Source organism: Balaenoptera borealis (genome assembly GCF_965194805.1).
Source record: "Balaenoptera borealis genome assembly, chromosome: 9".
Lineage (NCBI taxonomy): Eukaryota > Metazoa > Chordata > Mammalia > Artiodactyla > Balaenopteridae > Balaenoptera > Balaenoptera borealis.
Genome location: NC_138873.1, coordinates 35,027,983 through 35,051,556, shown reverse-complemented (window position 1 = coordinate 35,051,556; position 23,574 = coordinate 35,027,983). Strand labels below are relative to the sequence as shown.

The 23,574-nt window shown below is 36.8% G+C and overlaps 1 protein-coding gene across 1 annotated transcript in view; it reads left to right on the top strand.

Annotated features, from left to right (window-relative positions):
• LOC309635252 (protein LEG1 homolog) overlaps positions 1 to 20,767 on the top strand; it is a 33,146-nt gene extending 12,379 nt beyond the window's left edge. The window contains exons 3-7 of the mRNA XM_082406239.1: positions 530 to 616; positions 2,071 to 2,255; positions 3,179 to 3,279; positions 7,045 to 7,283; positions 15,316 to 20,767. Of these exons, the coding sequence (XP_082262365.1) occupies positions 530 to 616; positions 2,071 to 2,255; positions 3,179 to 3,279; positions 7,045 to 7,283; positions 15,316 to 15,449 (746 nt within the window). The 3' untranslated portion in view covers positions 15,450 to 20,767. The remainder of the gene's footprint in view (positions 1 to 529; positions 617 to 2,070; positions 2,256 to 3,178; positions 3,280 to 7,044; positions 7,284 to 15,315) is intronic.
• Positions 20,768 to 23,574: the final 2,807 nt, after the last annotated feature.

Here is a 23,574-nt window from a genome sequence, read left to right as displayed (position 1 = left end):
CACCTAGTTTTTAAAAATATCAATGCCTAGGTCCACCACCAGAAATTCTATTCTGATTTAATAATATGGAAAATTGAGCTACAGAACAGAGCCTGGAAATAGCATGGCATAGGTATATGTGACTGAGTGCAGGTGTGTGTGCACGCGCGTGTGCGTGTGCAGCCTGAGGAATAATCAATTAGGAAAACTCACACTTGTAACATTCATGCAGGTTAACAGCATTAACAGGTTCTTTATCAATCATTGCTTTGAGAACGATTAGGTTAGGAAAAGGAGAATAATCACAAAAGCAAATAATATTCAAAACAGATAACCCAAAAGTGGAATACTGCGGTGATGTTAGATGAAGGAATAGAACTTGGTTCTGAGATGGGAAATGAAGGGTAAAGAGTGATAGGAAGATAAACACAAGTCATCAGAAGAGAAATGTTTGTGCATCTTTGCAAACAAACTGCGCCTAGGTAAGGGACAATTATTACCATCTTCAAAATGTGCATAATAAATAATCCATGCATCCTCTCTCTTCTAGGCAGATTAGTTGATCCCAGCCGAAGGACAGACTGTGGCTATGAATCTGGAGATCGTTTGTGCATCTCTGTGGACAGTTGGTGGGCTGGTATGTTCATTTAATAGCAAAATAGGTAATAACCTTCCTGCAAAGAAAATATTCAACCTAAAATCTGAGGGACAGAGACAAAACAAAAACAGCGCTATTTCTCTGTAAAAAGGAATTTACTTCATCATGTACTTGGTGGCCTTTATGTCACATTCTAGGATTTATGGCCACAATTTCAATAATGATTCCTTCGGACATATTTCACACGGGGACTGAATTGAGGAACAGCAAAGGACGATGGCCTTTGAACGACCAGCATTGGCAGTTAGATGGGAGGTCCCACTAGCCAGAGGAGTCTCCAAGGACGAGGAAGGATGAGAAAGGAGAGGACAAGAAAATAATGCTTTCTTCTCATTTTGCTCAGATAAAATGTGTTTAACTTTGAAACTCATAAAATGTCAGAGATTAATCTACCACAAATCGTTCTATCAATCAGTAATCTAAGGCCTCTGTCAGATATTTAATACTAAAATAATTAGAAGGTAGTTTCTAATTCTTTAACTTTATTTTGTATTTTAGTAGTGAAATTAATTTACACACGCTTTCTTAGACATATTTCCCAATAATTAGAAACAAGGTCACATTAAATTTCACTTTCTTGCAGTGACACACATCATATACACCTTTACCTATTTTTCTCATAGGATACCAGTGGAGTCTTTCCAAAGACTCACAAATAGTCACGACTACAGATCTAGAATTCAGGCTTCTTTTGTCTCACATGGACTCCATAGTTTGGAGTATAAGCCTGCTACCCTGGGGCGTAGGACTGCATTCAAAATACATGTCTATGATGAAAAATGTTCTGCATCACCAGTGGGAATCAGTACAACAAGCTTTACAGTCAACTATATCATGATGTCTAAATTTGCTGGAATAGGTTCCATTTAGAGAGAAATTTAAAAAATCTTAATTCAGTGTTAATTTAATTATCCAAAGATCTATTGCCAACACTTACCCAACATTTTTGCTTTAAAGACCTAATGTAAGACAAGGACTTTGTGACATCATGGTTGCACATTAAACTTGGTTAAATAAAATACAAAATATCAATACTATAACCATATTAAGATAATTTAGAAAAAAATCACATTTCATGGTAAAACCTCAGCTAGAGGTGTTGTATCATTCTGTGCACAAGTAGATATATTTCTTCCATTTTTACATAATGCTTTGAAAAATGAATGGTACCAAATTCATTAAAATTACTTTTTGTTTTAAAATATTGTAGTCGACTATTTTAACCCATATTCATTTCCAATTGTAGAGTTATTAACAGAAACATGTTAAAGTTATGTATATGATCCTTAGGGAGATTTTTAATATTTTGCAGTGACTTTTTTTCATGTTTCTGGATCTGTGAGTTTTTGCTTAATGATTTACAGATTACTTTAAAATATCCTCTATCACATTTGTTAGTGCTTGTGGTAATAATAAGTATTTTGCAATTACAGATATAAATTACTTTCTATGTGCACTACCCTTCCTTGCTGCGGTTGATTCTGGCATAATGGGGATATCATCAGATCAAGTCCTGCTTTTGCCACCGCCGAAGGACCAGACAAAGTTTTGTCTTAATATTTCTAGTTGTCAGTCATCCTTTCCTAAGACGATGAACAAGTGGAATGCCCTTTACAAGGTACCTTTATTAAGTTTTATAATTTACTTTCTTAGGAGGTGGTAAGAGAATTTCTTTTTCTTTTTTTTGTGTAATGCTTTCCGTTTAGGTTTTTGTGTGCATTATATGCTATAAAAATGTAAAATTTTATGCCAGTTATATTAATATCATTACATTACAGCAGGGCATTACATGTCATTTACACCCTCTGAAACAGAAAATCTATCCACTCTTCTCACCCTAAATAAGCCATACATAAATGTGAGAGCACATAGGATATCTCACTGAATGAAAGGATTATTCTGGTAAATTGAACCTTCAAGTCAACTGAGCAATAACACTTGGGAGAAATATGATTATGGAGTTGGTTTTAGAATAGTCAATTAACTTATTTCAAGTGATTTGATAAGCGGTCACAAATAGGTATAACTAAACAATTATGTGGCAATCAAAACCAAATATTCAGTGACCAAAATAAACTACATTGGTTAAGCACAGTCATGAACCAAAATCAATGCTAAAAGATAAATTTACTTGTTCTATAGATTATTAGTTCATTTTTAAAGATGTGATTAAATTAAATATTCTGGTAATTTCCCACTTTTCTTAATGTTAAACTTTTGTGGTAATTTCAACTATGGTAGCAGAAAAACAACTGATAAACAAAAAGTAAAGTTCTCTTGGTCAGTATAAAATACTGACTTTTGGGAAAACACATGCAGTTCGTCTCTTATAGATGCACTCAGTATTACTACTAATAATAGATAATTATTATAGTCTTTACAGAGTGTTAGTCACTAATGGCTTACAAAAATTAATCCATAGAAACAAAACTTTCCTGTCATGTAGAATATTGTTAAATTGTAAATGTGAACAAAATTAAATTGTAGAGAAGAATTGTTATAGTTGCTCAAATATGAATAAATTTCTTCTCTCTACTATAGCGTTTGCAGTCACCTTCTAGTAGCTTTGATGACTTGTTGAAGTACTTGTGGGATGCACATCTCTCAGCCTTGAAAGATGCTTACAAAATTTTTGAAGATAGGTAAGAATGGATCCCAAGTTATTTCTACTTAATATGGCAAATAATTTTTCAGCTTATTTATGCCTTTTTATTCGTTTTCTAATATCAATCTTCCTATTAAATATTATATTTAATCATTGGGGATTTTAATGATGATGTGTGATTATTTTAGTATGGTCAGGCTTAAAAATTGTTTTATGAAGAAGGGGCAAAAATTTGAGAAGAAAAATCTTGTACCAACCAACCACCCACCCAACCAAAAAAACATACAACCAATTTCTCTCTATTAAAAAAAAAAAAGAAAAGAAATTATCACTGTTTTTTTTTGATCATAGACACATAATATGGTAGCTACATACTTGGGGAAGAAAATTCAGTAGCATCAGGGTTTGCATACAAAATAGCCTAGAAGATTATCAAGCCACTCCACAGGTACACTTAGAAGTATTATACACCTAGATGTGAGAGTGTAAGAATGATTTGTGTTAAGATGTGAACAGCACTGTATTAGTTAGTGTTCTTCACAGAGACAGACCCAATAGGAGATGATGGATTTATAGATACATGATAGATAGATATAGATTTTTTGTAAGGAACTGGCTCCTATGACTATGGAGGGTGGCAAATCTATAATTTGCAAAGCCAATGTCCAGTTCAAGTAAAAAGGCTGCAGCTGCTATAGAACCAGGAAGAGCCTATGTCTCAGTTTGAAGGCCTCAGCCAAGAGAATTCTCTCTTACTCACTGAAAGATTAATTTTTTGTTCTAGTCAGGCTTTCAACTGATTGGAGGAAGCCTATCCACATTATAGAGGGCAAGTTTCTTTACTCCGCCTACAGATTTATATGGTAATATCTTCCAAAAATACCCTCACAGAAATACCCAAAATAATGTTTGACCAAATATCTGGGCACCCTGTGGCCCAGTCAAGTTGGTGCATAAAATCAATGATTACAGACGCTATTTAGGGGGTGGAGTCAATCCCCAAGAGTGAAGTATGGGCTAGAAATCTGGGTATAGTATAAAACAGGAACAACAACAACAAAAATCAGGGCTCATTGGCATTATACAAGCAAATTTGTAAATCCAGGCAAGAATGTTGGGTACCTCATATTCCACTGGTTGTTGTCTGTCTCATGAACTCCATCATCCAATAAGGTAAATAAATCACCTGATTAGCAGATTCACAGCATATGTCCTCCTTTACCTATTGGTTTCAACAACTAGGTATTAAATTGGTCAATCCAAACAGTGACAAACTCAAGTTTTCTCATCTTTGAACTTGTAATAATGACAGTACATACTACATAGGGTAATTTCGGGGATTAAGTCTATATATGCATCAGGCTTAACATACCACTGTCACATGAGAAGCAGTCAATGTAAAGTAACTATTATCATCACAAGAGGCAGTAGAGGGCAGTTGTAAAGAACATGAGCTTTAAAGCCAAGTTGCTAGGGTTTCAGTCCTGACTCTGCAATTAATTAGATGCGTGGCCCTGTATTGCATCCAGTTTTTCTCACAAGAAGGTGAGGCACAATCAACAGCCATTAACCCTCAGCCTCATAGGACAGTAAGCGTTGATTGCTCACGTGCCTGAGGCTTAACTGGGCAGCTCTGTGGATCTTTCCTGGGCTCATGTCATGTTGGCTGATTTTTACCAGCCCCGCAGGGGTGAGTGGGAAAGCTCAGCTCTGCTCCACTTGTCTCTCGTTCTCCATCAGGCAAGACTGGGTGTTCTCCACTGTGATGACAGAATAGCAAGAGAGAGAAACCAAGTGTGAAAATGCATTTTAAGCTTATGCTGTGTCAAGTGGGCTAATACATATTTTTAAATTTTTAATTGAAGTATAGTTGATTGACAATATTGTGTTAGTTTTAGGTATACAGCAAGGTAATTTGGTTTTATACATATATGTATATAAATATATATATATTTATATACATGTATATGTACATATATATATTTATATACATGTATATGTGCATATACATACATATGTATCTATATTCTTTTTTATTCTTTTCCATTATAGTTTATTACAAGATATTGAATATAGTCCCCTGTGCTATACAGTAAATCCTTGTTTATCTATTTTATACATGGTAGTATGCATCTGGGGAAGGGGCACTGGAAGATGACATGCCAAAAAACAGGGACATAGAGAGTATTGAAGAATTGAGGCCATGTTTACAATCTGTACAGCCTGGGGAACTTCCTTAAAACCTCATGAGTTACTTTCTTTAGGTAAAAATAAATACTAGGAGTTGTTTCTTTACATGAGACAATACTGAACCCTGTGTAGTCTACATATACTTAAATAAAACTCTGTGGTCCTGGATCCTCAGATTGGCTGGTACATGTATATATTTCATGTTTTAAAATATATTTTAAATTAAAATGAGCCTTTTAAGGTGTATTTTTCTTTTTGCTTGGACATATTTTAACTGACTTATTGGTTGAATTGTTCAATAGCACATTCAATAGAATAATGTGAAAGGCTTCCATTGAATTTCACTTGTGCTCCTATGGCCTCTGTGTCTTGATCTGGTGCCCACATCCCTTTCTCCCTTCCCTAGTGTTGCTGACTCCCTTGCAATTTGTTTAATCCATTGTTACTAGGGCTACGTGGCTATTGGTCAAAATCCTTATGAATTCACATTTCCTTTAATCCTTACTTCATAATCAGCTGTGATGTGACTAAAAATAGTCAACTGTGAATCCATACTAAACTCTTCTCTCATTAAGAGCACACTGTATGCAGTCTTCCACTTCTGGGTGTTAGAGGCAGGAAGGAGCCTGTGTGCATGTGAGCGAAACACAGCAAGGTTTCTTCTCTGGGTTATGTTATGATTTGCTTAACATTGACAAACATGATGCAAATGTTTTCTGTTTAATAGATCCTACGTATGTACTTTGGAAACAGAAAAATTAGAATATAACCTAATTACTAGAAAATTGAATATAATCTAACGAGAAAACAAACTTTTAAATATATGAGTAATAGAGTGCTTTGGGAATATAGTGGAGTAGGAAGTAGTTGATTCCACCTCAGGTGGGATGGCAAACTTTGTGAAGGAGGTGACACCTATGATGAGACTTAAAAGAGGATGTAGCTGGTGAGCAAAGCAGGGACTAGACAGTGTTTCAGGGGGAACAACTTTGTTCAAAACCTGCAAGTTGTTCAGCAGTGGGTGGGGACAGGAGCCATGAATTATATAGTTATAAAACGAATTACTACACCGTAACCTTTCCACTGTAATAACTTGTTCCCCAAATAAGTGAGAGTTTGGTTTCCCAGCAGATTTCCTCCACTAGAAAAAAACCCATGTATTCAGAAAATCAGACCAGAAAATCAGACATCTGTCTCTCTAAGATGCTCAGTGTTTTAGGGGTCTCCTGACCCCAGGAAATCAACAGTTTTACTAAGGATGTCTGAGTCTAGCAGAGACTTTATCTTGGAAACTTTGATTTTTATCTCACATTTCTACTACTTAGTCATAGTCTAACACCTGGTTATATGATTCCCAAGGTATAAGGTATCTGGTTAATAGAGATTAAAAAAAAACTCAAAATAAAATATAAACAACTGATGGGATGGTCCTTTCCAAATTTAAAATTTTAATTACTTATATCTTCAAAGGCAGGCACTCAAGCCATCACATTCTAGAACTAAAAACTACATTCTTAGTTTGTTGGCAGAAGGTGATCTTTCCTAGAAAATGACGAGGCTGAAATTCTGAGTGGAGTAATTATAATTGTACATGTTTCCACTTGTCTTTTAGGTTAGAATATTATTCTAAACCAGAAGCAGATTTTGGAAGAGATTGGTGTGTGGCTTTGGACTATTTAGCTGCAGCCTGCTTTCCTACAACCTTTATTCGAATATCTGAGTTCCAGAAGGGCCTGCCACCACGAGTGCTTGTTGATGGGGATAAAGCCCCCTTCATCTGTGACTTTACTGACTTTCAGAACACAGTCCTGCTTGGTCTAAATCTTCTTCACGAAGTGGATAACGCTACAGGTAAAGGCCTTATAAACAATACCTTAAAGAAAATCAATATTGCGTTGAACAGATAAAGGAAGAAATAATGATTATCAGAGATATATGTTGTTAAAGCACACACTCTCAAAGAAGGTCATGGTTTCTTAAGGGTATCCATTACACACATTTTGGTCTTTGCATTCATGGCTTGTCCTTTCTTATGGGTCCTGTTAGACTGCACCCCACAGTCCTGCAATCCTTGCAACAGCCCAGCCATGTCAGCTACAGAGACTTCAGCCATTTACTGCACAAGAAATCTTACGAAGTCAGAGGCAAAGGTCCTGGAGCCACACCCCACGGTGGTACAGCCAATAGCCGGCAGGACACAGTAACAACCTTCCCTACACAGGGGAGGAGGAGGCTATCAGTTATAAGGGACGTGACATCAGAAGGGCTCCTTGGTTTCCAGGGGGATTGTTGGAATATGCCTCCCCTCAGCTCTTTGAGTTGGAAACTTGCGAGGACCGCTCTTTCCTGTTGAGTACCCAACATACTGGAGCCGTTCTGGTCCGAGGACTGCAGAACAATCATTAGCTGAGGGTTGAGCTGATCACAAAGGTAGTTACTGATTAAAGTTTCAGCTTAGGAGGGGGAGGCAATCATGCACATAAATTAAGGGTAAGGCAGTGCCGGGTGGAGCAAGGCATATACAGACAGCAAAAGAGCAGCCATCTTATGGGGCCTGACCATACAGGTCCTTATTTACCCATGAGGCTACCAGACTACTTCGTGTACTTTATTCATCTACAAACCCAGATATATTCTTTTTTGTTGTTGTTGTTATAGTATTTTTTTAAAGAAAAACCTTAATAACACTCTCAGATTTAGAAAAAAAAAAAAAAGAAAACCTGCCGTGATTAATGAGAAAACTAGCAAACTGACTTATGTGAGTTCCCTCCATCCAGCCTTAGTAGTCATGGCAGAAGTATTCTGCTTCAGCCTCTCAATTGTAAGGTTTCCTAGCAGAGTGAAAACCAGAAGAAATCTTTAATTGCAAGTTTGAATTACTACATCATCCTAATTTTCCAGACATGCTCTTATGCAGTGAACCAAACTTAAAACATAATTAAAATATTAGTATTTTAAAAACAAAAAAATGAATCTGAAAGATTTAAAAGACATAAAAGCCAAGTAAACATTAAGCTATAAGTTTTTGAACTCTTATTTGCATTAAGTAGAGTAAAAAAACCCAAACGTTTTAGGGGCTTCATGCAACTGAAGTCTTTTCTTGCTCCAGTAATGGTTCCAGGGCAGTGTTCTCAGTCCGTGGCAGCTTTCCTTCACACAATGAGTAGCAGACTGAAGATCCTTACATCTGTGGTTCTTCCAGACCCTGACCTCTACATTAGTCACATTTCACCAGCAGAAAGACACTATAGTGTTGGAGAAAGCCTGGATATTTCTCTCACTTCATCTCATACTCTACTGGTATGAAATAGTCACATTGTCCCATATCTGGATGCAAAGAGGGCTAAGGAATTAAATTGTTGCCCAGGAACCACTCTTGTGTGACAAATCTACACCATGAAAGGAGATGCATGAATTTTAGGAGCTGCCTAGCCATCTCTGCCAAATTATTACATAGTATAATTGCATTCTAGGCCTGGATGGTATAAGCTGGCTCTTCCCTGTTAAGATGTAAAGGGTAAAGAACTAAGTCAAGAGTTGAAAGTCCTTGAAAGCTTGGAAGGCCCATACTACAATATTTTATTAAAAGATTCAATTTTATTGAAATTTAGCTTTGGATTTAATATGTGGTTTTGAGTTACTCTCACAAGAAAAAAATTGGTGATTAAATATTGAAAACTACTGATTTAAAAAAAAATAAACCTTGATAGCATAACTGTTTAGGTATCACATAATAAGGCATTTACTATTATCTATCCATTATTCTCATGGCCAACCACTCTCCACATTCCCACTGACACTCAGACTTCAGTAACAGTGCCAAAGGCCTTGGAATTTCCAAATAAGCAGAGGATAGGGAAAACATATATTGAAAGCAAAGCATAATTAAAATACAAATAGTGACATTTAAAACTGAACATTTTAAATTAATTCAATAGAAATACATATTTACATTCACAAAAATACTTTCAAAGTATCATTTAACACTTTTTAGTCTCCAGAAGTATTTTATGATGTTCTTCACAAGGAACCTGAGTTAAATTCATTTGAATAAATAAGTAAAATCAAACTTTTCAGGCCTCAAGTTAGCTCTTTAACATTTTCACTGATGATAAGAATTGGCATGGAGGAGTTTTTTAATTTCTAATTATGTAAAATTCTCAACAACCTCTCCATCTTCAGTGGCATCAGCTTTTAATCCTTGACTACACATATTCTAACACTAAAGAACTCATATTAAAGCTGAGAAATAATATTAGGTAATAAATAAATAGTAAGAAAAGAAAGCTTGCATAGGTTTTTTGTTTTTTTCATGGGTGATATTGAAAATAAACAATGAAGACTGAGTGAAGGTTCAAAACTGTCAGAAGCTAGATTCAAGGTAATGAAATTAAAAGTGCTTTAAAAACTTATTAAACTTTACGTTTCAAGGCTGAGGCCAGCTGACCCCTTCACTGCCCCCATCCTGACCAAGAAGGTCATTGTCTCATCCTCCTTTCTTTGAATGGGGACAACTGTTTGCTGAAGTGTGATGTGTGAAGAAGTGGGAGAAAATGAGCTTGGGCATCTCAAAAGCTTCAATTCAGATAGCAACATAGGAGGCTCCTGAGCTTACCTCTTTCAATAGACACACTTAATCTAGGGCTACATACAAAACAATTCCTTCTGGAAAGAATCCAGAAACTAGCTGAGTGACTCCTACACATCAGGTGAATGAGAAAAAAATCCCACATTGAAACAGGAAGGAGAATCTGTGTTATAAACCCCACCCCTGGCACAGTGACACATGCCTCGGAGGGATCTTACAACTCCCAGATTCTCCCTGAGTAGTGAAGGGTTTGGATCTGGCATCTCAGCTTTTAAGACTTCCACCTGAGAGATGGGCTGCCAAAACATCTAGCTTTGAAAGGCAACAGGTATTGCATCCATGAGACCCAGGAGGCTAAAGTGAACTAAGAGATACTTCTCAAAGGGCTTGTGCAAACTCACTGTGGCAAGCCCCTCAGAGCCCAAAGCAGAGGCAGCAGACTGAAATGGGCCCGGTCTTTCCATGAAAGAGGCCTATTTGCTTATCTTAATAGCTGCAGAATGAACAGCAGTCTTCTAACTTAATGCACATCAAGGGGCTGGCTACAATATTCTCCAGAGACTGGAAACCCACTGGGTGCCATCTTCACACTCTTCCTCTGTCTCACTCCAGATTGCTGATATATCCTCAAAAGGAACTTGTGCACACATTTGGTGCCCCACTTTTTTACAGCTGCCATGCAGGGGCTACCCCTTGAGTGCCTGGCTGCGCTCTCCAGCAGAGTTTAAGTTCATGGATTCCACAGGACTGTAACAAACAAAAGCTATTGCCTGAGGATCCAGCTTACAATCAGCCTACATCTAGGTGCTACCTGAGATCCTCCCCTTTGGGACACTGACAGGTCTTGGCACACCCTCAATTACTGCAAGACACTAAGAACAACAAAAAATTTGCTTAGACAATCACAAAGATAGAGAAACAACCAAGAGCTGGGTCAGGGTTAAATGATAAATTTCATGTCCTATACAAGGCCACTCCTTCAAGACAGGGAGGGATGGCTGTATTATACAATGCATAGAAATTGACACAGAAAGTCAAGAAATGTGAAGAAAAAAGGAATATGTTCCAAATGAAAGAACAAGGTAACACCTCAGAAGAAAACCCTAATGAAACAGAGATAAGTGATTACCTGATAAAGAGTTCAAAATATTGGTCATGAAATGCTCACTGAGGTCAGGAGAACAATGCATGAACATTGTAAAGTAAAAAAGTAAAAGTAAAAAAATTTGGGCTTCCCTGGTGGCGCAGTGGTTGAGAATCTGCCTGCCAATGCGGGGGACACGGGTTCGAGCCCTGGTCTGGGAAGATCCCACATGCCGCGGAGCAACTGGGCCCGTGAGCCACAACTACTGAGCCTGAGCGTCTGGAGCCTGTGCTCTGCAACAAGAGAGGCCGTGATAGTGAGAGGCCCGCACACCGCGATGAAGAGTGGCCCCCGCTTGCCGCAACTAGAGAAAGCCCTTGCACAGAAACGAAGACCCAACACAGCCAAAAATAAATAAATAAATTAATTTAAAAAAAAATTTGACAGAGAGAAAATACCAGACAGAAATCACAGAACTGAAGAATACAATAACTGAACTGAAAAATTCAATAGAGGGGTTCAACAACAGACTGTTGAAGTGGAAGAAAGGATCAACGAACTCAAAGACAAGGCCTTGAAATTCATCCAACTAAAGAAGCACGGAATTCCCTGGTGGTCCAGTGGTTAGGACTCTGCACTTCCACTGATCTGCTGGGGGCATGGATTCGACCCCTGGTCAGAGAACTAAGATCCCAGTGTGACCAAAAAAAAAAAAAAAAAATTAAACAGAGTAAAGATAGCTTAAGTTCCAAATAAAATGAACCTAAGGAGACCCACACCAAGACACATTATAATTAAATTATCAAAAGTTAAAGACAAGGACAGACTCTTAAAAATAACAGAAGAAAAGCAACTTATTATGTAGAAAGGAACCTCCATAAGACTGTCAGCAGGTTTTTCAGCAGGAGCTTTGCAGGCCAGAGGGAGTGGCACAATATATTCAAAGCGCTGAAAGAAGAAACCTGCCAAATCAGAACGCTCTACCTGGCAAAGCTGTTTGTCAGAATTGAAGGCAGCTTTTTGAAGAAAAGCACAAGCTGGAGTTCAGTACCATGAAGCAGCCTTATAAGAAATGTTAAAGGGACTTTTTAAAGCTGAAACAAAAGGGTGCTAATTAGTAACAGGAAAACATGTAAAATATGTCTCATTGATAAAGGTAAAATACAGTTAAATTCAGAATAATCTAATGTTGTAATGGTGGTGGGTTAATCATTTATGAATCTAGTATGAAGATTAAAAGACTAAAGAGTAAAAATAACTATAACTACAATTACTTGTTAATGGGTACATAAGACAAGAGATGTCAATTGTGACACTGAGAACATAAAACTTGGGGGGTGGGGCATGAGAGTAAAAATGTAGAACTTTAGAATATCTTCAAACTTAAGTTGTAGGCTTAAAGTAGACTGTTATAAATATAACATATTTTATGTAAGTCTCATGGTAACCACAAAGCAAAAATCTATAGTAGATACAAAAAAAGGTAAAGAGAAAGGAATCTAAGCATACCCTACAGAAAATCATCAATCACATAGAAAGAGAGCAAGAGAAGAAGAAAAGCACAAAGGAATTATAAAACAACCAGAAAACAATGAACAAAATGGCAATAAGTCCATACCTATCAATAATTACTTTAACTGTCAATGGACTAAATTCTCCAATCAAAAGACATAGAATGGCTGAATGGAAAAAAGGTAAGACCCAACTGTATGCTGCCTACAGAGACTCACCTCAGCTTTAAGGAAACTCAGACTGAAAGTGAAGGGTTGGAAAAAGATACCCCATGCAAATGGAAACCAAAAGAAAGCTCAGGTAGCTATACTTATATCAGAAAAAATAGACTTTAAGACAAACATTGTAAGAAGAGACAAAGAGGATCAGTATATAATAATAAAGGTTCAATTCCACAGGAGGATATAACATTTGTAAATATTTATGCACCCAACATAGGAGGACCTAAATATATAAAGCACGTATTAACAGATCTGAAGGGAGAAATAAATAGCAAAAAAATAATACTAGGGGACTTCAACATATCAATAGATAGATCATCCAAGGAGAAAATCAATAATGAAACATCTAGGATTGAAGAGTATTTTGGAGATTATTAGAGTTTGCAAACCACTGGCCCCATAATGGATCAAGGCATTTTCGTTTGGTCTACAAATATAGATATTTAAGATATCAAATTATTTGTGAAAATATAATAATGATAAATTTCATGAAAAGAATCTAAATTTCTGAGACTCTACTAAAAACATTATAATGCAGGGTATGGTGGGCCCATATTTCTGCATGTCACCAAGTTCCTGAAGTTGAGTAGGAACTGCCTCTCCTTGAAATAGTTTTTATAGCTACCATCACTACTAATTTTCTTTTTTATTTTCTCTTTATTATTCTCCCTCTTCATCTCCACCCCAGATTTATCTTAAGGTGAAATTCCAGGATCCCTGAATTCCCTCCATGGGTTTTCACATGGCCAGGTCTGCAAACACTTGGCCCCAGTGAACAGCGTCCCATGGACACAGCAATCCTTGGGTGCACAGCTGCACAATGCACAACTCCCACTACTAATTTTCTATATTTATCTAATCTCAAACATTTATGTTACCTTCCTAGTCTCTGTGGACATTAGCTTTCGCAGCCTCCAATATAAGTAATGACTAGTGTTATATATATGAGTTAAATCCCTCAAGGAATGAGTACTGGTAATTGTGCAGTACCAAAGATCACATTTTTTTTGCCCCTATCCAAAATCAAAACCAGTCAAGACAAGCAAAGGAATGAGTGAATGGAACCTCAGCTTTAATGCTGGAAAACAATTGAAGAATATGATTTAGACATGCAGCAACAATGTTCTCCCTACTACATACCCCTACTCTAGACCTGGGAAAGGGCACCCAAGGGAAAGTTTGCAGAATAGGTCAGTATCCTAGTATCACTTCCTCACTAGTCTAGATAGAAAAAAAGAGAAAAAGAGCTATTCCTGGATCTTAGGACTTTAGTAGATTAACTCTAGCCAATTGAAAAGCATGAACTGAAGGCTCACACCCATTAATCAGGGAACATGCTTTATCTCCATGGAAAGGAGCAAAGGATGTTCATGAAAATAGCTCTTAATGGAAATTAAGCATGATCCTCCTATCCCCAAAGAGCCTAGGAAGAAAAAGAAGTATACCTGGGACCAAGTATTCTGGATACTGCCAAACTGTTACCTCTTGTACAGTAACAGATGTAACCTAAAATATTTCTTCTTTTCAAAAACTGTTTTTAAAACTCTAACTTATTTTCTCTTTATTTAAAATGCACTTTAATTACTGTACATTTTACTGATTTATTTTTAAGTATATTTAATATATTCAAACTTTAAAAGTCTAAGTGACACATCAAATGAAAATAAAAGTCTTCTTTACCATCTTTCTTCACTTGTATCTCTTGGTCTTCCACCTAATTTTAAAAAATCAGTCCTTGGTGCAAATTTATTGGATTTTAAAAAATACTTAAAACAGTGCAAATAAATGAATAAATAAAACCTATGTTGTCCGTACAAATGAAATCATACTCACTGCTCTGCACTATACTTTTTACTAGAAAATCTTCATGGAGCTTTTTCTGTATCAGGACATATTGATCCAACCCACTCTGTTTAAATGATATGTAGTGTTTCATTTAATGAATATACCATAACTGTGGACATTATTTTCTGTTATAAGCTGGTAGCAATAATGGAACAATGGCATTTTATGTATATACTTCTTGCCATAATTTATTATTTTACCAATAAATGTGTAGAAAGGAAATGTATTCAAGTTGATGGGTCATATATTGCCAAATGGTATTCAAAAAAATTTTCAGAGTTTACATTTTTGTTATAAAACTATGAATTAAGGTTCTTATTTTCTCCAGCCTACTATCATATAGCAATTTCTATAATTTGTGTGTAATGTAGAAAGTGCTACTTCACTCTTATATGAATTTACAATTCTTTGTGTTTGTGTGCTTTTCCCAGTTTTCTGGTTAATTGCTTATATTTCTTACTGATTTTTGTATGAAGATCTGGTCAATTAATTTTAAATTTAAAAACTTTACGTGTATAATTTTCATGTACATATATATTTGTATCCAAATACATAGAATTTTATTTAAAATAAACATTTTAGCAAATGGGTATACATTTAAATTTACATGTAATTATTTTATATTTTTCCCAGATTCACTATCTTTGACTATATGGAAAATTTTAATGAAGACACAGGTTGCAAAGAAGCTAGCGCTAAAGATTTTTGAAGCAATCCTTGCAATCTTTAATCCAACGTTTCTGGAAATGATTAATGAATTAAAATGAACAATTCTAACAAATTGAGCAACAGTAATTTCAAAATTTAACGCTATCATAATCATATAGTTTTCTTGTTTTTGGTGTTTTTGACTTATGCTCATTTGTTAGGATTTTGTCCGTGCATTCCTAACTTTAAATTCAACTTAATGCAATGATTATTTTGCTCAATTAGTAATTCTTGATTTTTGAATTCATTAACACTTAAAGTGTTTAGGATCTAAAGAAAATTGTATTAAGCTATCACAAATCACTATGAAATTAATAAACAGACAATAAACTTGTATGGCTCTTCTGTTGTTATCCTATGTAACCCGATTTCATGAAATTTAGAGCAATATGTCTTGCTGAATTATAATCAAAGTCCAGAACATTTTAAAATGAAGTACTGACATTCAATTAAAGTTTTAAAACTCATAAAACTGACTTGGCAAATAGAATATATAATTAGTTTGTTAGGGTTTTTTTGTGTGTGCTTTCACTGACAAGTGTACAGCAATTAGGTAAATTTCCCCTCCTTTAGTCCACACTTGATAATGAAAGCTTAAGGATCAAATTTCTCAAGGTTGCTCTCATAGGAGACAGTATCCACTGGCCAGGAGGTGGTGACTTGTAGAGCCACATGAAGCTTTCATATAAAGGTTTTCCCAGTGATAGGGACAGAGTAAAGGAACAAAGTAGGTCAGTTTCATGGGGCTCCAAGGAGCTCCAGTTCTTTATGGCTCAGCGAAGAAAGAATTCATTGAGAGGCAAAGTGATAAATAAGTGATTTATTAGAATAGGAAACTTGTGAGGCTTACAAGCAGGCTAGCGAAAGGGTGCTGGTGCTGTGCCCTGAGAACTTAGTGGGCTACACTTCTATAATCAAAGGAAAAGTGGGGAGGGGAAAAAGACCACCTTCTTCCTCATTCTTGAGGAGACGTCATCGGGTCCTCCTCCACTTCAGGCAGGGGAGTTTTCTTGTCCCTATGTGGTCAAGCTGGGACTGTCATGGAGGAATGGAAATGAGCAAAAAGACGGTAACATATGCTAAAAATGGTTAATCATCTCAGGTTTTAGTATAATGTCACCTTTTCCTTATATTTTTGTTTTTAGTGTGTGCAGAGGGGTGTGCCCTATAATCATTAAATTGCTGAGCTCACTGGGCAGGATGTGGGTCTCATGCAACCATTGTTTTATTGTTTGGGGGCATGTCTCAGGCTTCTGTTGCATGGTTTTGTTGCTATGCAAGCCTGCTTGGCTTTGTGGTTAAGCAAACCTGCTGTCTTGAGTTACCATTAACATACAGGGGTCTCCCATACTTTCTTCTGCACTTACAATCCCCTAGCAGGATTAACTATTTAATTACCTACTTTGTTCCTTTACTCTGTCCCTATCACCAGGACTCATCCATAGACTAATTCTACCCACTAACGGGTAGAAAAAGAAATTAGATAAATTGATTTCAATAATATGGGCATCAGAGTAGAAAAGATATAGTTTAAATCTCAGCTCTATTGTTTTCCAGGGTGAACTTGGGCTATTTTTCTAACCCCCTCCGTGCCTCAGTTTATTGTTAAAATGAGATTATAAAACCTACTTGCAGAATTATTTTGAGAAGTCAATAAAAACATCGATATAAAGTGACTAGGACTCTTCCAAATGAGTAGTAGGCATCCACAAAAGTTAGCATACAATAATTGTGCTCAAAGATCAATGACATGCATTGTATTGTTGGTGCAGTAAAAACATCTTTGATGAGCCAAGACCATGATTAAATTTTTATTGAATCCAAAAGCACACAGAGAATTTCCTGGTTGCTGTAGACAACAGAGGCAGTGCAGTAAACACTCTCCCAAAATCTTCTACCCCAAAAATGTGAAGTAACTGTCCATTTATGAAATGTCTGCACAAAACCAAACCCTCAATATTACTTGAAGACAGACAATGCTAAAAAGACAAAATAACTCCCAGTAAAAAGAGAAAAATCAACAAATTCCAGTGCCCCGGGAACACAGGCTTTGACTCCATCTCAGCAAGCAAAAAGGCAGACCAAGAAAATCTGTCGGGTAGGTGAGGAGGGTAAATAACAGAGAATAGCAAAAAAAAGGGAATATACTATATTTAATAGGTTATATACTACCATCTAGTGATTGTCGACTGAAAAAAAATGCATAACCTAAAAGTTGAGAGGTATGTTTTATTTGGCAGACATTCTTAGGACTTCAAGCCTGGGAGACAGCATCTTAGATAATGTTGAGAAAACTGTTCTGAGGAGACAAGGGGGGAACCAGGATATATAGGAGTTCTTGCAACAAAGGGCAGGTAGTTGGAACGTCAAAAGATTGTTGTTAATTAAAGAAAACCAGATATCTCAAGTTAAGGAATTTAGCGCTTTTTTATGTGTGGGAAGATGCAAGAGTCTGAGCTCACTGAAATCATTCCTTTGGTGTACATACACCTCAGCTATGTGGGGCCAGTACCCTGTGTTTTCTCATCCTGAGTTTCGTCAAGCTGCACTGCTGGGGGTGGCTGCAGTCTGATGACTGCTAGATTGCAGGCATTCTTTGTTTCCATCCCGAGTTCCCTCAGGGCTCACCATCAGGTTGGCTGCAATCACTGATGGCTGTGACATCCTTTGTTTACTGATACGGCAGGCAGCATACTTAGTCCACATGATGATCTAGAAAATTTCTTCATTATTCATAGTTCACTCTATTAATAACCAGGGAAGTTTTATTTTGCTTAATGTAAATTTTTAAAAAGTATCATAAATAGAAAATATACTTATAATCACACATTTACATGTTTTATGGGGCCAGTAAGAAAACAGCACATGTTTAAAGATAATTTCAGTTAATATTCAAGAAACCAGCTTTGCAGTGCTGATGTTGACACTAACTTTAAAATTTTTTAAAAATCGGAATAAATATATTGCAGAAAATAGTCATTTGTTCTCAACTGCAATATAAAATGAGCCACATTTCAAGGTTTGCAACAGACAGTCTAGTAAGACAGACAGTCTTCTTTCTGGGAAACAAATAGTTGCTGTTATGAATGAAGTAAAAAGTAGGCATATGTGTCTACGGAGAGGGTCTGTGAGCTTGGATATCCCCAAAATAATGAACATATCAACCACTCAGATCCTGACTTCAAAACACCATTTTCCAATAAACGAAGAAGGATGCCTTTGAGAAATGGCTGATTCTAGGGTTGAGGCAGGTAAAGGAAAAGATGAGCTTGAAATACCTTGTAATTCCAGAAAACAATGAAGTGTTTAAAAATAAATGGATATATATGTCAAAAGGGACTTCCACTGACGAATACTAGGATAATGGACTATTAAAATAAATAATAAAATATATTCACCTCTATATCTATCTATCTTTCTATCTACCTATCTGCCTACCTACCTACCTACCTTTAATCTATTTATATTGAAAATCCTGAGTTCACACCAATACCTCCAATTCTAATCCAACAGCACAGGGGTTATTTTAGTTTTCACACTTTTCATGTTTGTAACTCTCTAACAGTGAAAAAACGTTTGTCTTCCATTACTTTGAAATACGCATTTATTTAATTTTTCTGTACATAAGTCAATCTTTCATCTATGCCACAACCTCTCTTCTGTATGGATGCCCTCCTCACCCTATTTGGGCTCCAGTGTTCCATTCTATATAGCCTCTATCAGTGAATCCCTCTGCAAATTGTTAGGGCTCTGGCTCCCAATGTTGGGTCTTTCCTCTCAGGGAATGTCTTTCTAGCCGTTTCTTTTTCTTTTTCTTTTTTTAATGGTAATTTTTGTGTGTGTGTGTGTGTGTGTGTGTTTTTAATATTTATTCATTTGGCTGTGCCAAGTATTTAGCTGCAGCATGCAGGCTTTTAGTTGCTGCATGCGGGATCTCGTTCCCAGACGAGGGATGGAACCCTGGCCCCTGCATTGGGAGCGCGGAGTCTTAACAACTGGACCACCAGGGAATTCCCTCTAGCCGGGTTTAAATTCTGTTTTCCTACACCTGGGCCTCCTCTTTGTGGGTGCACCTTTTTCACCTTTCTTGGGCTCTGGACCTCCATGCTGGGTCACCCTGACTCCCCTTCTATCCCCAACTCCTATCTTGCCCTGTTTACCTATTAGATTTTGTGTGAATTATTCAGGAAAGTTAGTGAAGGGAAGGGAAAGAAAGGGGACAAATTTGGAGTCATTTATAACATCTTTCTTCCTTTCATACCTCATACTCAATCCATTGACAAATCATGTTGGCACTATACTCAAAGTATATCCAGAATACAATCACTTATTACCATTTCTATTATGGTCCAAGATAACACCATATGTCCTCTGGATGATCACAATAGCCTCCTTACTGATTTCACATTACCTCTACAGTACAGTCTCAACTGAGAAGCTAGTTTGGTCACTCCTCTGCTCAGAAGCCTTCTCTATATTCTCCATTTCCTTCCAAGTTAAAAAAAAAAAATAGTCCTTATGGTGAGCTACAAGAGCCTACATAATCTGCCCTCATATACCTGAGTCCTAAACGTTGGCCTCCCAAACCCATTATCACTCTGATTATATCTCCTACTTCTTTTCTCCTTGTTTAATGGCCTTTCTGCTCTTCCAAGAGCACACCAGGCCTACTCCCAACTTTCAAACTTTGTGGTTGCTCTTCCTCTTTGCCTGGAGTAGTCTTACTCCAGATACCCTCAAGGCTCCTTCCCTCTCCTCCTTCATATCTTGGCTGAAATACCTCTTTCTTAGCAAGATATCACTGATGAACCTTTTAACATTTAAGGTGCTCAATGTCGGCTGAAAAAAAATGCACAACCTAAAAGTTGAGAATTATGTTTTCTTTGGTGGACAAAACTGAGGACTTAAGCCCGGGACACAGCCTCTCAAATAGCTCTGAAAGACTGCTCCAAAGAGGTAAGGGAGGAGCCAGGATATAGAGTTTTTTGCAACAAAGACCAGGAAGTTGGTACTTCAAAAGATTACTGTCAATCAAAGAAAACCAGATATCTCAAGTTAAAGAATTTAGCATTTTTGGGCTTCCCTGGTGGCGCAGTGGTTGAGAATCTGCCTGCCAAGGCAGGGGACACGGGTTCGAACCCTGGTCTGGGAGGATCCCACATGCCGCGGAGCAACTGGGCCCGTGAGCCACAACTACTGGGCCTGCGCATCTGGAGCCTGTGCTCCGCAACAAGAGAGACCACGATAGTGAGAGGCCCGCGCACCGCGATGAAGAGTGGCCCCCGCTTGCCACAACTAGAGAAAGCCCTCGCACAGAAACGAAGACCCAACACAGCCAAAAATAAATAAATAAATTAATTAATTAAAAAAAAAAGAATTTAGCATTTTTCTATGTATGGGAAGATGCAAGAGTCTAGGCTCATTGAAATCATTCCTTTGTTATGCACCTCAGCCATATAGAGGAAGTATCCTGCCCTGATACTTTCCCACCCTGAGTCCCCTGAGTGTGCGCTGTTGGGAGTGGCTGCAGTGGCTGAGGCCTTGGCAGCGGGCAGTCTATTTTCCTCCAGCCTGAGTTCCCTCAGGACTCAAGGTGGCGGGGGTGGGGGTGGGGGTCTTGCTGTAGTAGCTTGATGGCTGCAGAATCCTTTGTTTACTGATATGGCAGGCAACATTTTTCATTATCAATATCTTCTAGCACTCCTTATCACTTTTCCCTAAATTTTTTCCCCTTAGCAGTACTATTTACTAAGACTATCAGGTTTGCTTATTATCCAACTAACTGATGAGAATATAACCTCCTTGAGGTCACAGATTTCTGTCTACTTTTTCTGCTACTATACAATGAGGGCCTGGGACAGTATCTCTCATAGAGTAGGTACAAATAAGTTTTTTTTGAATGAATAAACTTTTTGTGGTTATTAAATGAGATAAAATTGCTGATGCATAAAATGTATTAAAAATACAAACTGCCTTCCATTTACTCTGCCTTCTCTGTTAAACCATAAATCACTCCAAATAAGGAATCATGTATTATTTCTTTTCCCCCCAAATTCATAATTAGAACCACACTATAGCATTCAATAAGTGTTTATTTCAGTCAGTCAATCAAAAGCTTCCTGAATTAGTGACTCATTGATACATTAAGTCTCCTAAATTCTGTAACATTTGGTAAGATCGAATGGCTCTGTTTCCTTACTTAGTCCTTATCTCCCTGAGGAAAAACACAAATCAGGTCAAATCTTGGCTACATTTGCTCACTCCCTCCAAATTTAAAGCCTATCAGAATAAGAGGCCTGCCTACTTCCTAGCATAAACACTTTTTTACCCTGGTTTCTCTTGTTCTACACTGTTGTTTAGATTTCAACCAAAAATTATGGGTCACACACAAAAAATAAGAAGAAATAACCCACTGTCAAGAGACAAGAACAATTAGTAGACACAGAATCATACATGATTCAGATGAAACTATCTGGCAGGGAATTTAAATGAACTATGTTTAAGACATTAAAGGTTTTAGGGGAAGAAGTAGACAACAACATAAATAAATGGGCAATTTCAACAGAGGCATTAAAAAATTATGGAAAAGAATCAAAGGGAAATATTAGTAATTTTTAAAGAAAACCACACACACGGTGATAGAGGTTCAAAAATGCCTTTAATAGACTCATCAGCAGACTCCATACAGTTAAGGAAAAATTAATGAACTCAAAGATAGCTCAGCAGAAATTACTCAAAGTGAAACAAAAGAGAAGAAAGAGTGAAAAATCAAAACAGAGAATAAAGGATCTGTACAATAATATCAAGCAATCTATCATTTGTATAACTGGAATCTTCTAAGGAGAAAGAAGAGAGAATGGAGCAGTAATATTTGAAAAGATATTGCTGGAGAATTTTCCAAAAATAATAAAAGAGATCAATACACAGAGCTAAGAATCATAGAGGACACCAAGGAGGATAAGTATCTCCCCAGCACACACCTAGACACATCATATTTAAACTGATGGAATTCGAAGATAAAGAGAACATATTAAAGGACACCAGAGAGACAAATTACATGCAGAAGAATAAAGATTCCAAGAGACATCTCTTCAGAAACTATACAGATTACTATAGATTGAAATCTGTGTGCCAAAAAAATACAGATGAATGAGAAATAAAGGCTTTTTCAGTAAAACAAAATGAAAATAAATGCCACCATCACCACTACTGTGACCAATACCACTATCAACAACAAAACAGAGAATTCATTACCTGCAGGGCTGCATTAAAAAGATATTAAAGATGTTCTTCAGACACAAGAAATTTGATACCAGACAGAAGCTAAAAAAATAATGAAGACTGCTAGATATGATTTAAAAAAGCAAATATAAATTTTGCATGCTTATTAGTAATTTCCCTAAAAGACAATTAACATTTAAAGAAAAATGATAGCAATTTGTTTGTATCATATAAGTAAAATTATGACCATAGCACAAAGAAGAGAACAAATTAGAATATTCTAGTACCACACATGAGGTAACACAATATTACTTGATAGACTAATGAATTATGGTTGTATGCTGTAGTCCTTAGAACAACTGATTTATTATTTTAAATAATTTGTATTTCTAAAGTTATATGAAGTAAGCAAATAGTAGAGATAAAATGAAATCATAAAAAATTCTCTGCAAAAAAGGCAAAAAGAGGTAAATGTGATTACAAAGAAACATGCCTCTTTGTGGTTGGTAGATTTAATCCAAAGATTTTAAATTATGTTAAATACAAATGGCCTAATCATAAAAGTTAAGGGCTGTCACCTGAAATAAAAATGCACAGCATGAGAGCTGTGAGTTCAGTTTTATTTGGGGACATACTGAGGGCTATAGCCCAGGAGACAACCTCTCAAATAACTCTGAGGAACTTTTTTGAAGAGATAGGTGGGGAGGCCAGTATATATGTGATTTTGGTGAAGGGGTACTTGCAATCAAGCACATATTTTGGTAGAGGTTACTGCTCATCATGGGAGACAGATATCTCAGTTAATGATTTAAGTGCTTTTCTAAGTATGGGAAGATGTGAGAACCTGGGTTCATAAAATCTTCTCCTGAAAATGTCTAACTATCTGAAGGTCTGTTCTTCCAGTTTTCCCAGAGCACGGAGTGCCTTGTTCTTGATCTGCACCCTGAATTCTTTCTAGGGTGT